The following is a 13,321-nucleotide window of genomic DNA, read 5'->3' as shown; positions in this document are numbered from 1 at the left end:
TGAGAGGAGATCTTAGAGAAACATATAAAATTATGAAAGGGATAGATAAGACAGAGGCAGGAAAGTTGTTTCCACTGGTAGGTGGACTAGAACTAAGGGACATAGATTCCAGGGGTGGGGGGGTAAGGGGGGTAATTTTAGGATGGAGATGAAGAGAAACTGCTTTTCCTAAAGAGTGGTGAATCTGGGGAATTCTCTTCCCAATGAAGCAGTGTTGCCTACCTCTTTAAATACATTTAAGACGAGGTTGGGTAGATTTTTGCATAGCAGGGGAATTAAGGGTTATGGGGAAAAGGCAGATAGGAGGAGATGAGTCTATGGTTTGATCAGCAATGAACTTATTGAATGGTAGAGCAGGCTTGATGGGCCGAATGGCCTGCTCCTGCTCCTATTTCTTCCTTTAAGACAAGGCCACTGGGAAGGTATGCTCTGTGCATACTTTTAAATAAGTATGCTTGTTGAGTATTCAGCTTTGTAATGTCTGTAACTTGGAGAACATCAATGTTTGGTCAAATTTTTACTGTTTGTAAATAAATTTTTAATATACCTATTCAAAGTCACTGCATTTCCTGCCTCACTTGCAGGACCCATGAACCTGATTCAATATTACATTTGGCACTGTGAGCAGTGTCTGGCTTAATCAGCAAAAATGCATTTCTTTAAAAGGTTATTTAAAAAAAGAGGACCCACTGTTTGAGAGATGCAGTCCCAGAGTGGACAGGTAATAGCACAGGCTTTGGAAGTCTCACTAACTTACTAATGGGTTGTGGAATGTTGGTAGATTGGTCAGACTAGTTAAATTTTGCTGGGGTTGAAATTGGACATCACATTGTTTCCATACTTAAATCGTTGAGTTTTCCCAGGAGGAAAGTTAGCCAGCAGGATGCTTTCTGGTTATTTGCAGCGACTGTAAGTCATCAGTATAAAACAATAGCGAGTCTTAAGAATGAACTAGAAGATCTCAGCCACAGCTGTATTATTCTGAGCTCACGATGGCTGGTGGCTCAGAGTAGGGCTACGAAGTTCAGAGAAACGAATATATACAGATAGCCTGTCGGCTAGTGAAAGTACAGGATTTAGAGGCAGCTTGAAGGGCCAATTGGGAACCTGAACCTGTTAAGGTTCAAGCCATGTTGAGATGGGGCGATATCCTACCATGGGGCTGGGAGATAGGGATGTTTGGCTGGATGATGAAAATGAGGGAGAGAGAATAGCATGAACCCCTCAGTTTAATCCTCGAGATGATTGCCCTTAAGAGTCCAAAACAGTATGGGCCAGTCCAGTAATTACACGTTCCCACAGCTGCAGTGGGGGCCATCAATCTGCAGCAGGGGAGGGGAGGAGGCTCAGGAATGTGGGGGAGATGGTGTAATGGACAGCTTTGAGACAACAGAGCTCAGAGAATTCTCCATTGAGGATTTAGCGAGTTTAGGGGATAGGTATGAACAAAAGGCTGGGGAGTCTTTGGCTGCGTGGTTATTGAGAATATGGGATAAAGGGGATACCGGACTGATTGTACCTAACAGAAAGATGGGTACCTTAGGGAGCCTATCATCCCAACATGCTATCAATAATGCCCTGAGAACACCATTTGCTTCCCCTGAGCATAATCACTATGGATTCGGGTAATGGCAGCAGTTAAACTTGGGCATCGCACTCTTACTGAATGGAATTTAAAACCCCAAGCAGAGTGAAGCACAGTAGAGAAGGGTATTAAAGTTCTTTGCCAGTGGTCTCTTTTCACAGAAATATACTGTTATAGTGGTATCCCACTAGAAGATATGAATTAACTTTTTTAATTAGTTGTTCTTTGATAACTGTGAGAAATTAACTGTCTGTTTTAAGTTTTTGCAGTTCCAAAGGAAGTTTTAAAGAAAAGGAGTACAGTCTGGGCTTTATGATTAGTGTTTTGTGTTTAATCTGTTACTTTGTTTCTTGTTTTCTAAATCTGTTATGTGCTAATTCTTTCTTAATATGTTACTTTATTGCTTGTTTCCCTATTTAGGGATGACTCATTTCATACCGGCCATATGAAATTTGAGTTGAAATTTGTTAGAAATTTGGGCAACTTTATTCCCGATATGAGATGCCCACATTTCAAAACATTTGGAGAGCAATTCTTATAGTTGAGTTGTTTTTGTGTTTTCTAAATATCCAGTGACTGATCAGGAGTGAGTGCATTTCTATCTCCCTGCATTACAGAACGGCAAGTGATGAATGCTGATTTGTGGTAGGAGATCCCGTGAATGACGTTTGAATGTGCACACTGAACCAATGGGTCAGATTGCTGAGTTTGTATGAAAACTCCTTACTACATCACAGATGTAGATATTGATCCTTTTGACAAAGAAGACTGTGGGGGAATTATCAGACTTCCCGGGTTTTAGTATTCTATTTTAGGGGAGCTGGGCGGGAGCAGTTTTCCAGCCAGACCCCCACCCAGAGTATAACAACCTTAATAGACATGAGCCTCAGCAGCCCTAGTGGAGGGAATGCTTTTAGGGCTGGTACTTCCCTATGTACCACTTATATAATTGGAAAATGATTTCCCTAGTTGACAGTGTTGGTGTAGGGGTATTTTGAGTACGAGTAAAAGGTGCACAGTGGATAGCAAGTGTGAGCAGGAACAGTATCCCGGGATGGCTGTGTCTAGGCCAAATGCTGTTGTGAGGCTGGCCACTTGAAGGCTGTATGGCACTTATTGGATATGCAGTTTCTAGGCCTACCTGTTGTTCCCACAGGGTGGTGCAGTTGATATGTGGTGTCTTATGTATGCCACCCAGTGTCTAGAATGAGCACCTTACTCATGCTGGTTGGTAAGAGGTCTATTACAAAGGAAGGCTGTTTTAAACGACAGCTTTTCTCAGCATGGTACAGCCAGCCAGACTGTCCTGCGAACTGATTTTGATTACCTTGGATTACCTGCTCACAAAGGAAGGTGGCACTTGTACTGTTATTGGTCAAGAATGCTGCACCTACATTCCTGCACCAAACATCACTCACCTGGTTGATCATATCTAAGAGTTAGTGCATAAAATTAAGTGGGGGACCAGCTCATCGGCTATTACACTCCAAGGTGGGGCTGGTGGACTACAGTGGTACACTGGGAGGTGATTATTGGGTTTATAGTACTGGGTATTGTACTCTAGTGATCTATGTATAACTTAGTTGGGTGTTCATGAGAGTCAGACTAGTCTGAGGTTTGGATCACCACGGTTGCAACTTTCAAGGGGTGGGATGTCCTGTTGGGAGGGGGGAGAGAAGATGCCTAATTCTGATTGTTGGAAGTCGCTTCAGTCATGATTGGTTACTTCAGAAGCTGCTTTTCACATTGGATGACTGCCTGATGTCTCATTTCAAATATCCTAGGTATATAAAATAGCCCATGGAAGGGGCTTGCTCTCTTCTTCCTTTGTTTAAGGTGAAGCCATTGGGGAGGTATATTAAATAAATTATTAATATACTTATTCAAAGTCAGTGAATTTCCTGTCTGACTTGCCAGACCCTTGAACCTGATTCAACATTACACTGTCTTAAGCCTAATATTAGGCTGGAAGATGGTGTATCAAAGGTTGAACCCACCAACTCCAAAGATAAGGAATTTTGTCTCAATAGGATTGATGGAACAAAACAAGTTTAGAAGGCTGAAGTGATCTCATTTAAACAAATTTGAACAGAGATGAAGCTTTAAGTTTCCCTCTCCACAACTAGCTGGCCTGCCTGGTATTCCAGTGACTCCAGTTGAGTACAAGCTTAATGTTATTCCATGGCAGAGCAGAATCAAGGAACCATGTGGCTTATTCTTGCTTCTCAATTTTCTCTAATTAATAGGCATGGTATTGTGGAAACATAGCCTATTTTGCCTTAATTAAATTTTATTCAAGACATTTCAGTGAAATAAATTAATTTTAATTCGAACATTAGAAGTACAGAAACTATACATGACCCAAATTGTCACATTTTCCATTGGTATCAATAGGTAGAAATGAATGGCAACTTATAACCTTATACCTTGGGATGTGTTCCCTTAATGTCATTAATAAAAGTGATGCTATTGCAATTCAATGTGTAGAGGTTATCTATTCTTGTACATTTGTTATTCCAGTTCTTTTGACTGATTCGTGGATAAGCTTTCATTGCATAATACTGGAACACTGGGTAGTGTGTAGATCAATAAGAGCACCAGTTAACTTCTTAATAAATCTGTCAATTAAAAAACCATGTCATCTATCCACATTGGCTGTTGGCAAATATCTGCTAACCTGTTGTGCGACTACTGCATCCTGTGGATCATCTGGTTCAGCTGCTGCCAATAAGGCTTGTAACGATAACAAAACTGTCCTTAGAGTCATAGCAGCTGCCCTAGAGAAATGAGAATTTAAAAATTTGTTTGGCGACTGAACAACGTTTAAAGCTCCATTAATTTAAAATTCCTGGTTTCTAAACAGTTCACTCAACAATCCTTGAACAATTCAATAGTCTTTAAAAATATTGAAAAGGACATTAAATTATTGATATTAGAAGGTTTCAGAATACAAAGGGCTCAGCAACCTCTCTCTTAGCATAAATGATCAAGATATGCCACTTAAATAATGTCTACAATACTTAGAAGAAAAACAATGTTCATCCAATGTCTCTTTGTGCTGTAGAAGTGCAACTTCCTACATGGAAAAGCCAATGTTAAGGACAACTTTAATTTGCACAGTTGATCATAAGATATTGCACTAAACATCTTTCATTGTTGGAAAACAGCTATTACTGCACATTTTAATAACACAGAGGAACAGGGAACTCACATTAAAAGTTAATCTGTTTTCTCCATCACATATTAGGAAAGATATAAATGGCTACAGAGGGTGAAGAAGGGCTTTAGTGAAACACTTCCAGCAATGAAGGCCTTCAGTTGTGTGGATAGATGACGGAAACTAAACCAATTTCAGTGGGACGGAGGCAGCTGCAAGATGATCTGCTGAATACATTGGTGTGCAGACAGAGCAGATAGAGAGAGACTATTCCCATTGATGGAAGGATCAAGAATTAGGAGACAATGAAAATTAATTTTGTTTTTAAATCCAACAACTGGATTTAAAACAAAGCAGCAATGGACAGAGACGTCACATGCCGGTGGTAATAAACCTGATTCTGATTCTGAATCAACAGCAGTATTCAAATGAGAGCTGGATAAGTACCTCAAAAGAAAAGATTTACAGGGCTGAAAGAAGAGGGCAGGTAAAGTTTTTATAAGAATGCTGTAAAAAGAATAAAATCAGATTGGCAATTAAAGGAAATGCCAACAAATTCACACAAGCAATGAAATTTTCTTCAGTAATTACTAATTAAAACCATCACCAAGGGGTTTGATGCCCCATCAGTTGCAGTACATTCAAATAAACACTGAGATTTACTCTACACTGCCCCAACAATTTCTTAGCTCCAGTTAAATACATTCCAAATTACGAAAACACAAGTGGCAGCAATCAACTTAAAATATTAAAAAACACTCAATAGCAGCAAGTCTGAAAAAACGTTCAATTAAAAATGCCTTCAACTTCACTAAGATATTTTTACTTTCCTCAGTAGTGAGGGATGTATCTACAAAAATCCAAAGTAATGCTGACCAAAAAAAATACTAATTCAGTCCTTGGCTAGTGATACTTTGCTGCAATAGATGAACATCACAGATTAGAGAAAAAGACTCCACTTGTGAACAAACAGGAAGAACTGGAAGGACAGAGGTAGGTGGAGGAAACTAACAAATATGCAAGGAAGACTTGATGAAAAGTTTAAAAACTTAAGTGGTTCAAATGAAAAAAAATATTAAAACTACCAGCCATTCTGTGCCAGTTTCTATTTAATGCCCCCAGAGACTTCTCCTATCCCTACATCTGCAAACTGAAATTCTTTTTTGTAAGATTTTACTCCATGCATTTAGTCATTTACCAGCATTTTTTTTTAATCCATTTTCCAGATAGGGATGTTAGGCAAGCACGTTTATTGGGCATCTCTATCTACCCGAGATGTGGATGACTGACCCTCCTTTAGAATCACCAGTCACTGTGTACTGCCATAGAACTGTAATGGAGCTCTGGACTTTATACTTAGCAACAATAGCGGATCAAAAATACATTCCTAAGCCAAGGTAGTGACTAAAATGGGAGGTGTAGGTTTAAAGCCTGTAGATGGTTACATTGCCAAATGCCTGCTGTCTTTATTCCAGGTGGTAGAAGTCACAGGCTGAGTAGTCTTGGTAAGTAGATAGTGCACAATGCAGCCATGGGGTGCCTGTGGGCGGACAAACGTGCATGCCCATGGTAGCGCGCACACGCACGCTCACTCACTCACTATCAAGAAGACTTTCCTGGAGAGTTGGTGAAAATGCATTTCATCCAGACATATGAAGTATATTCCAGCACACTCTTGGAAAAGTTTTAAGGTTCAAGAGGCAAGTCAAATGACACAGAACACCCATACTCTGATATGGTTCTTAAAGCCACAGCATCTATGTAGTTGTTACAAGATTACAGTCAATGGTTGATGTTGAGCACTCCGTAATGATAATGCTGTTGATCATCAAAAGTAGGTGATTTAAAATTGGCATTAATGTGATATGAATGTCATTTATCACTTATCAATCACAGCTGAATATGACTTGGGTCTTCCTGGATCTCCTGCTTCTGACTCCATGGAGCGAAGATTCACTGAACAAACTGAGGAAACTTAGGTCCAGGATACTGCCGCAACCTAAGAGGAGCCCCGAAGAGGAGCCGAGATGAAAACTCCCAACCATTATTTTCAGAGCAACACAAACAAAGTGCTGGAAGAACTTTGCAAGTCAGAAAACATTTAGACAACTTCAGTAATGTAGTCTTCCCCAAATGGCAATAAATCCATTTTATTTGAGTTAACTCATCTTATCCCTGGAATTATTTTCTCCATGACTGGACCAAAATAATAATGAAGAGGAGCTGAGGCCATAGAAAGTCTAAACAAGCAATAAATGTTGAATGACACTTTTCCTTACTTTGCTAATGAATGAAGGTAGTCTGATGGACCAATAATGAGCCAGATTAGAATGACCCTGCTTTTTCCTATATCTGGAATGCATCGACAATTATCAAAATATACTGAAACAGTTTGGCTAAAGATACAATTAGTTTTGAAGCACAAATCTTTAGCACTATATCAGGGATGCTGTTTAATTCTACAACTGTTGCTGTAACCAATGGTTCCCTGATACAATAGTCAACTGAATTGAATCAGACTTGGGATATACTCAAGAATGAGTAAAAATGGATCCAGTAGATCAACCATCATCTTTGGTACTCAAGTACACTACTCCATTTTGAATTTAAGTGTTCTTGAAACCTCCTCCAAATGACTAGTAGAACTACAAAGCTTTCATATGATTCACTGAGCAGTCCCTATTGCATGATACTTTTGGCATGTGATACAGATTTGGCCCCGTGTTACAACCTCAATCTGTTTCGAATACATTTCTAGGAGCAACTGGTAATATGCCCAAGAATTATGTATCTTTCCTTAAACACTTCCAGAACACTAAAATGAATGGATGCACATTAATCTTTATTAAAATAGAGCACCCCATATCAAAGTGTTTTAACTTGTTATATGTAAAATCAAAGTTAGAATCAAAACTTTCCCGTTCATTTCCATCAACACATTTTATTTTTCTACCTTATGTAGAGTTCAAACATACAACATAAAAAATAGGAGCAGAAGGAGGCCATCTGGCCTGTCGAGCCTGCTCTGCCATTCAATAAGATCATGGCTGATCAGACCATGGATCCATCTCCACCTACCTGCCTTTTCCCCAGAACCCTTAATCCCCCATCTATACAAAAATCTACCCAGCCTTGTCTTAAATATATTTACTAAGGTAGCCTTCACTGCATCATTGGTAGACTCACCACTCTTTGGGAAAAGCAGTTCCTCCTCATCTCCATCCTAAATTCACTCCCCCGAATCTTGAACTAGGGGACTAGCTATGTCCCCAAGTTCCAGTCCCACCTACCAGTGGAAACAATTTTTCTGCCTCTATCTTATCTATTCCTTTCACAATTTTATATGCTTCTATAAGATCTCCTCTCATTTTTCAGATACCGTGTATCACACTGTGTTAAGTTTTATGATGTGGGCACTCATCCTGGGAACAAAGGTTGTGCAGCCCAAATTTATGTACAGTAGAACTCCAATAATCTGGTATTCAACTGTTCAGAAATCCAGATGGCTCAGCAACCCACACTCCTTTAAATATTATTGGGTTCACAGAAAAATGTATTACATTACCATACAACCTGTTTTTTAAAAAAATATAAAATTGTGTTGAGGTAACATCCAATAATCTGGAAGGTGCTGGATTACTGGAATTTCACAAATGGTTTAGAAAGGAAACTTGTCCCATGTGTTTAACAGATAGGAAATAAAAATGCAGTGAATAAAACTTAATGTCACTGAAATTTCAAAGGCTAATCCAAAGTAAGTAAGAAGCATTGATGTTTTAAAGTATAACTTATAGAAAAGAAATTCTGAATTTAGAAATATAATTGTGGTCAATTGACAAGTTACTAGATGTAAAGCTATGAGAATTTGCACCAACATCATCTGGAAGCAAACCAGCAAACTGCAAAAAACCAAAGACATCAAACTTCAGTGTCAGAAAAATTGCAGATGTAGTTGGAGAAATAATGGTGGCACTTGAATCTATATGCACAAGGCAATTAGATTCAGAATGACACAAAACAGGCAAGTTCACTGAAACAACACACAAAAAACTGGCAGAACTCAGCAAGACTGGCAACATTTATAGAGAGAAATGGGCAGTGTGTGTTTTGGGTTGAAACCCTTTCATCAAGTCTTAATCAGAGTAGTTTACTGAAAGCAGCGTCAAAAACAAGGATTATAGGCAGAATTTCTTGCACTCTACTCAATTATATACAACCTACTCTACAAAGTCCTATCATCCAGATTCAACAGACCTGGTACACTTTCATTTGACAACAAATCAGGCATACAAATCTAGTGCACTGCAAATGACTGCCAACAAGATCGATTTAAAAGTGATAGATTTTGTTACTTTATCTTTCTTTCAGCCCTTTGATAATGCAAAGATAGAAGACGAATAAAAAAAACGGACAGAATAAAAATCAAGTTTTCAAAGTAGAATATGCCTAACAATACTCGTGGAAAATTATGTTCTGTCCTTGGAGCAATATAATTCTCCTGTTCAGGATTTCAAACTCAAATTGTTACAAACATATTTTAATCTCAAATTTATAAGCAAATATATTAATACCAAAAAAGAACAAAAAATACACTATTACTTCATAAAATATAACTTTAAAATTACTTTCCTTGAAAATAGTCCCCAAGAGCACCAGTTAATTTTGAAGAAAATACTCCACAATTTTGTGATGGAGACTTAAAAATAAATAATACAACTCCCTAAAACCTACATGCACATTTACAACAAACAATAGATTACTGGCTAAAAATCTAGATTGATTGTGAAAATAAAGGCTGAGAAGCTCACCATTGATCTTTCAGAATATCCAAACAAATGGCTCCCGTTACTGAACTAATATTTGGATGCCAAATTTTTGTGATAAACCGAACCTGCAAAATACAACCATTTTCATCAATATTTCATAGAAAGTGGAAAGATTAAATCTAATTCCTAATACATAATCATGAAAAACTGAAGAATTCTTTTCTGAGCACAGCTGAACTAATACCTACAATGCCAAATGTTTGCAATAATCCCAAATGACAACAATCAATATTCCTCATAATAGAGTTCTTAAGCTAAATTTTCTGATCAACAATGCCAATATTTAAGAAACCCTTGCTTGATTCCCAAATATTTAAGGGTGGTTGAAAACTCCTGAACAAAGAAACAACTGATACTAGCAACAAAAATTAAATTCTGCAATTAATATCCAATGTACTGAACTGGTCTCAGGCAATCAATCTACAACAGTGATTGTCAGTTAACTTAAACTTTTAAAATCCAGGTTATTTTTGGTACTACAATCCAATTAACATGCAAGACTAAAATTGAAAATCACCAATAAAACTTAACATATAATTTTTCCAAAATACAACTTCACTTATTAAATCTTTTTGGTTAAAAAATACTTTAATTTTTTTAAATCCTAACATTTAAATATATTTGCCACACTACTTCCATTATTTGAAAATGAACAAAATTATTCTTGTCATGGAGAACACAAGGCAAGCTAGGACACTAGAAACAGAAAATCACCAAAGTATATGACTTAAATCTATCTTTATAAACAAAGTTAATGAAGCAAAAAAATCACACAGCATTACCAAACAGCAAGAGAATCCTAAAAATGTACAAGTTTTATTGCTTCTACTAATTGTAATTACCAAACACAAGGCTTTGGTGAGGAAGCAGATAGTAAGAAAAACAAAATTAACTGAGAAGCGTACAATTTTTCACTAAAAATATATCAATGGAATGCCATTTTGCACTATATCTGTGTGTCAGTCCAATAGTCTCAGTGTTTTCAAGCACAAAACAAGTATTCAAGCAAGGTTTCTGACCACTTGCAACAAAATGAAGCACCTCTTCAGAGTGGAAACAAACAGAAATTCAACATTCACCCACCCCCACCAAGTTGTGACCATATGTTTTTAGATCTCTGTGACGCTTCATTACAGAATACACCAAACACCATTTCTGATTTACATTTATGACATATTGCATCATACAGAGAACACCTTATGGTTGAGATAATGGGCAAACAGCAGAGTGAATATAAAGACAAGAGCATATTAAAAATCTTAAAGGAATCAAATAAGAAAATAATAGAAGAGCAATACACACAAATGCTGGAGGAACTCAGCTGACCAGGTTGCATCTATGGAAAAGAGTAAACAGTTGACGCTTCAGGCCAAGACCCTTGATCAGTGCTGGGAAAAAGAGATTGGGCTTCCCATTTCTTTTCTCCCCGGTACTGAAGAAGGGCCTCAGCCTGAAATGTCAACTGTTTACTCTTTCCGTAGACGTTGCCTGACCTGCTAGCAGAGGTGTATATTACTTTGATTTCCAGCATCTGCAGATTTTCTCGTTTGAAGTAATAATGACCTTAGAATGTCCCAAAATATTTTATACTAATAAAGTATCTCTGGAACCATCATAATACAGATAACACTGCATCCTATTTCTATATCTCAAGATCCTATGAATAACAATTAAATCATCTGTTTTTAGCAACGTTAAGTATGGATGTACCGTAAATTCCAGTGTATAAGCTGAGAATTTGGCCCTAAATTTTGGTCCTAAAATTAGGGGGTCAGCTTATACAGAGGGTGCCAACTTTGGAAAAACTTATACACGGAAGACTGGTCATATTTATTGGGTGTTTTTGAGTCAAATTGGTTCCACTGTCGACGCATGAATTCTTTGGTTTGATTAAACTCACGTCTAGAGGCTAAAGCATGGACATCAAACCACCGGGTTGACTACAATGTCCGTATTTTCAGCTTTCAATGCTGCTTTTGTCTCACCTGACTTTGAACTTATCCCAGACAAGTAGCGACTTTTCTTTCCTGACGCCTTCGGGACGTCAACGCCACACCTCTTTAACCCACTTCAAGCAACCCGCTTCGTCCATCCAGCGGCGTTCTTGAACATAAATAACACCTCGTGGGAATTTTCTGAGCAATCTTTGTTTTTTTGTCTCAACACAAGATCACGCCTATTCATAAATCGGGTGCACCAACTTTGCGTAGCTTTGAAATTTTCGCTGACCTCACAGTGTTTTTCGCCCCATTTCAACGCTTGAACTCGAATCATTTCTCTGATAACAATGTATCCAGACGATCGCTGGTTATTCACCCACTCTAAAACTTTTTCTTCCAGTTCTGGCCACTGGCATGTTTTCCCGCAGTTTACACATTTCATCGTTGGCATTTCCCTCAGCGTGTCCTCTGCCTTTCTCCACTCCCTCTTGTTTACACTAAACTTCTTAGCAGATGCAGAATTATTCGTTCCTTTAGCAAAATCAACAACCTTCAGCTTGAAGCCAGCATCATATCGCATTTGTTTTAATCTTTTGTACATGTTCGCAAACTCAATACTGAGTACACATACTGATCCCGCCACCCTGTGTTATGTTTTAACGAGATTACGATGGGCGCTAAATAGTTTCACAGGGGATACATTTCAGAGGATTCTTTTCCAAAATTTCTCTCCCTGATTTATTTATTAAGAATTCGCCTTTAACGCTCTACAACGTGTAGGCCTGTTTTCTTAGCAGGTACTAGTTCACAAAATTCCCAGGGTCCGGATCCGGCAAAACTGAGTATGTAAGATCTTGTGATCGTTTCTGGTCAAATCAAAAACCTCTACAAAACGGGTCGGCTTATACAAAGGTAACATGAAAAAGTTACTTTTTAAACCTTGAAATTGAGGGTCAGTTATACTCCAGGTTGGCTTATACCCCGGAATATACGGTATATAAAAAAAATTAGCCAGTCTACCAAAGGAATTCTCATGGTCTTTTACACCCATCCTTTAAGTTCAAAGAAATTTAATGTCTCATAAAAAGGAAGCAAGCCCTCAACACTTCTAATAACTTGTCAGCTTACATCTCAGCATGCATTTTTAAACTACAACTATTACACTGATAACAGCCATTTTAATGAGCAAAATGAACATAAAACAAATTTCTTTAAAAGCTGTTAAAAAGTTTTAAAAACATAACATTCATTTGAAAATACAGTAAGCATTCAAGGATCAACAATGTTTAACAGTGGCTATAAAAAGGCTAATCAAGACAATCAAGTTAAAAGTATAATTCTAAGCTACTTTCAAAATTGCAAGTAAATTCAGCAATCCTTCCCATTAGCTCATCTACAAACATATAACCATGTCTCACCTTTGGAGGATTAAATGGATATGTTTCTGGAATTTTAATTTCTAGTTGATATCGCCCTCCTGCATAAATACAAAGTAGATATATTGGAAAAAGATTTCACACTATACTATTTTCACCAATTTTAAAAATGTACACGACAATTAAATGTAAATTGCCCCTGTTTTATATAGTAATCAAAATTGTTTTTTGCCCAAAATACCAATGGTTCACACTGAAGTAATTTTTGGACTTTAAACAACAGAGATCAACTCAAGGCGTTCAGAAATTCAGGATTAAAGATCACCCTCTAAAAATACCCACATTCAGAACAACAAATATGGAGCACCCAGCTAGTAGCAGTGGTGTCAACTTAAAACAATCTTGAATTCATGGAATGAATGCATCACACCCAAATA

At 37.7% G+C, this 13,321-nt stretch overlaps 1 protein-coding gene across 6 annotated transcripts in view; it reads right to left on the bottom strand.

Annotated features, from left to right (window-relative positions):
* ube2kb (ubiquitin-conjugating enzyme E2Kb (UBC1 homolog, yeast)) overlaps positions 1 to 13,321 on the bottom strand; it is a 105,082-nt gene that overhangs the window by 38,760 nt on the left and 53,001 nt on the right. For 4 of the 6 annotated variants that reach the window (XM_059989060.1, XM_059989062.1, XM_059989061.1 and 1 more), the window contains 3 exons: positions 12,927 to 12,985; positions 9,551 to 9,633; positions 4,263 to 4,362 (listed from right to left, as the gene is read on the bottom strand). In XM_059989060.1, the coding sequence (XP_059845043.1) occupies positions 4,263 to 4,362; positions 9,551 to 9,633; positions 12,927 to 12,985 (242 nt within the window). The remainder of the gene's footprint in view (positions 1 to 4,262; positions 4,363 to 9,550; positions 9,634 to 12,926; positions 12,986 to 13,321) is intronic. The other 2 variants (XM_059989064.1, XM_059989065.1) reach the window with 1 other exon arrangement.

Source organism: Hypanus sabinus, chromosome 14, assembly GCF_030144855.1.
Source record: "Hypanus sabinus isolate sHypSab1 chromosome 14, sHypSab1.hap1, whole genome shotgun sequence".
NCBI classification, from domain to species: Eukaryota; Metazoa; Chordata; class Chondrichthyes; order Myliobatiformes; family Dasyatidae; genus Hypanus; species Hypanus sabinus.
This window is presented reverse-complemented; position numbering and strand designations above follow the sequence as displayed.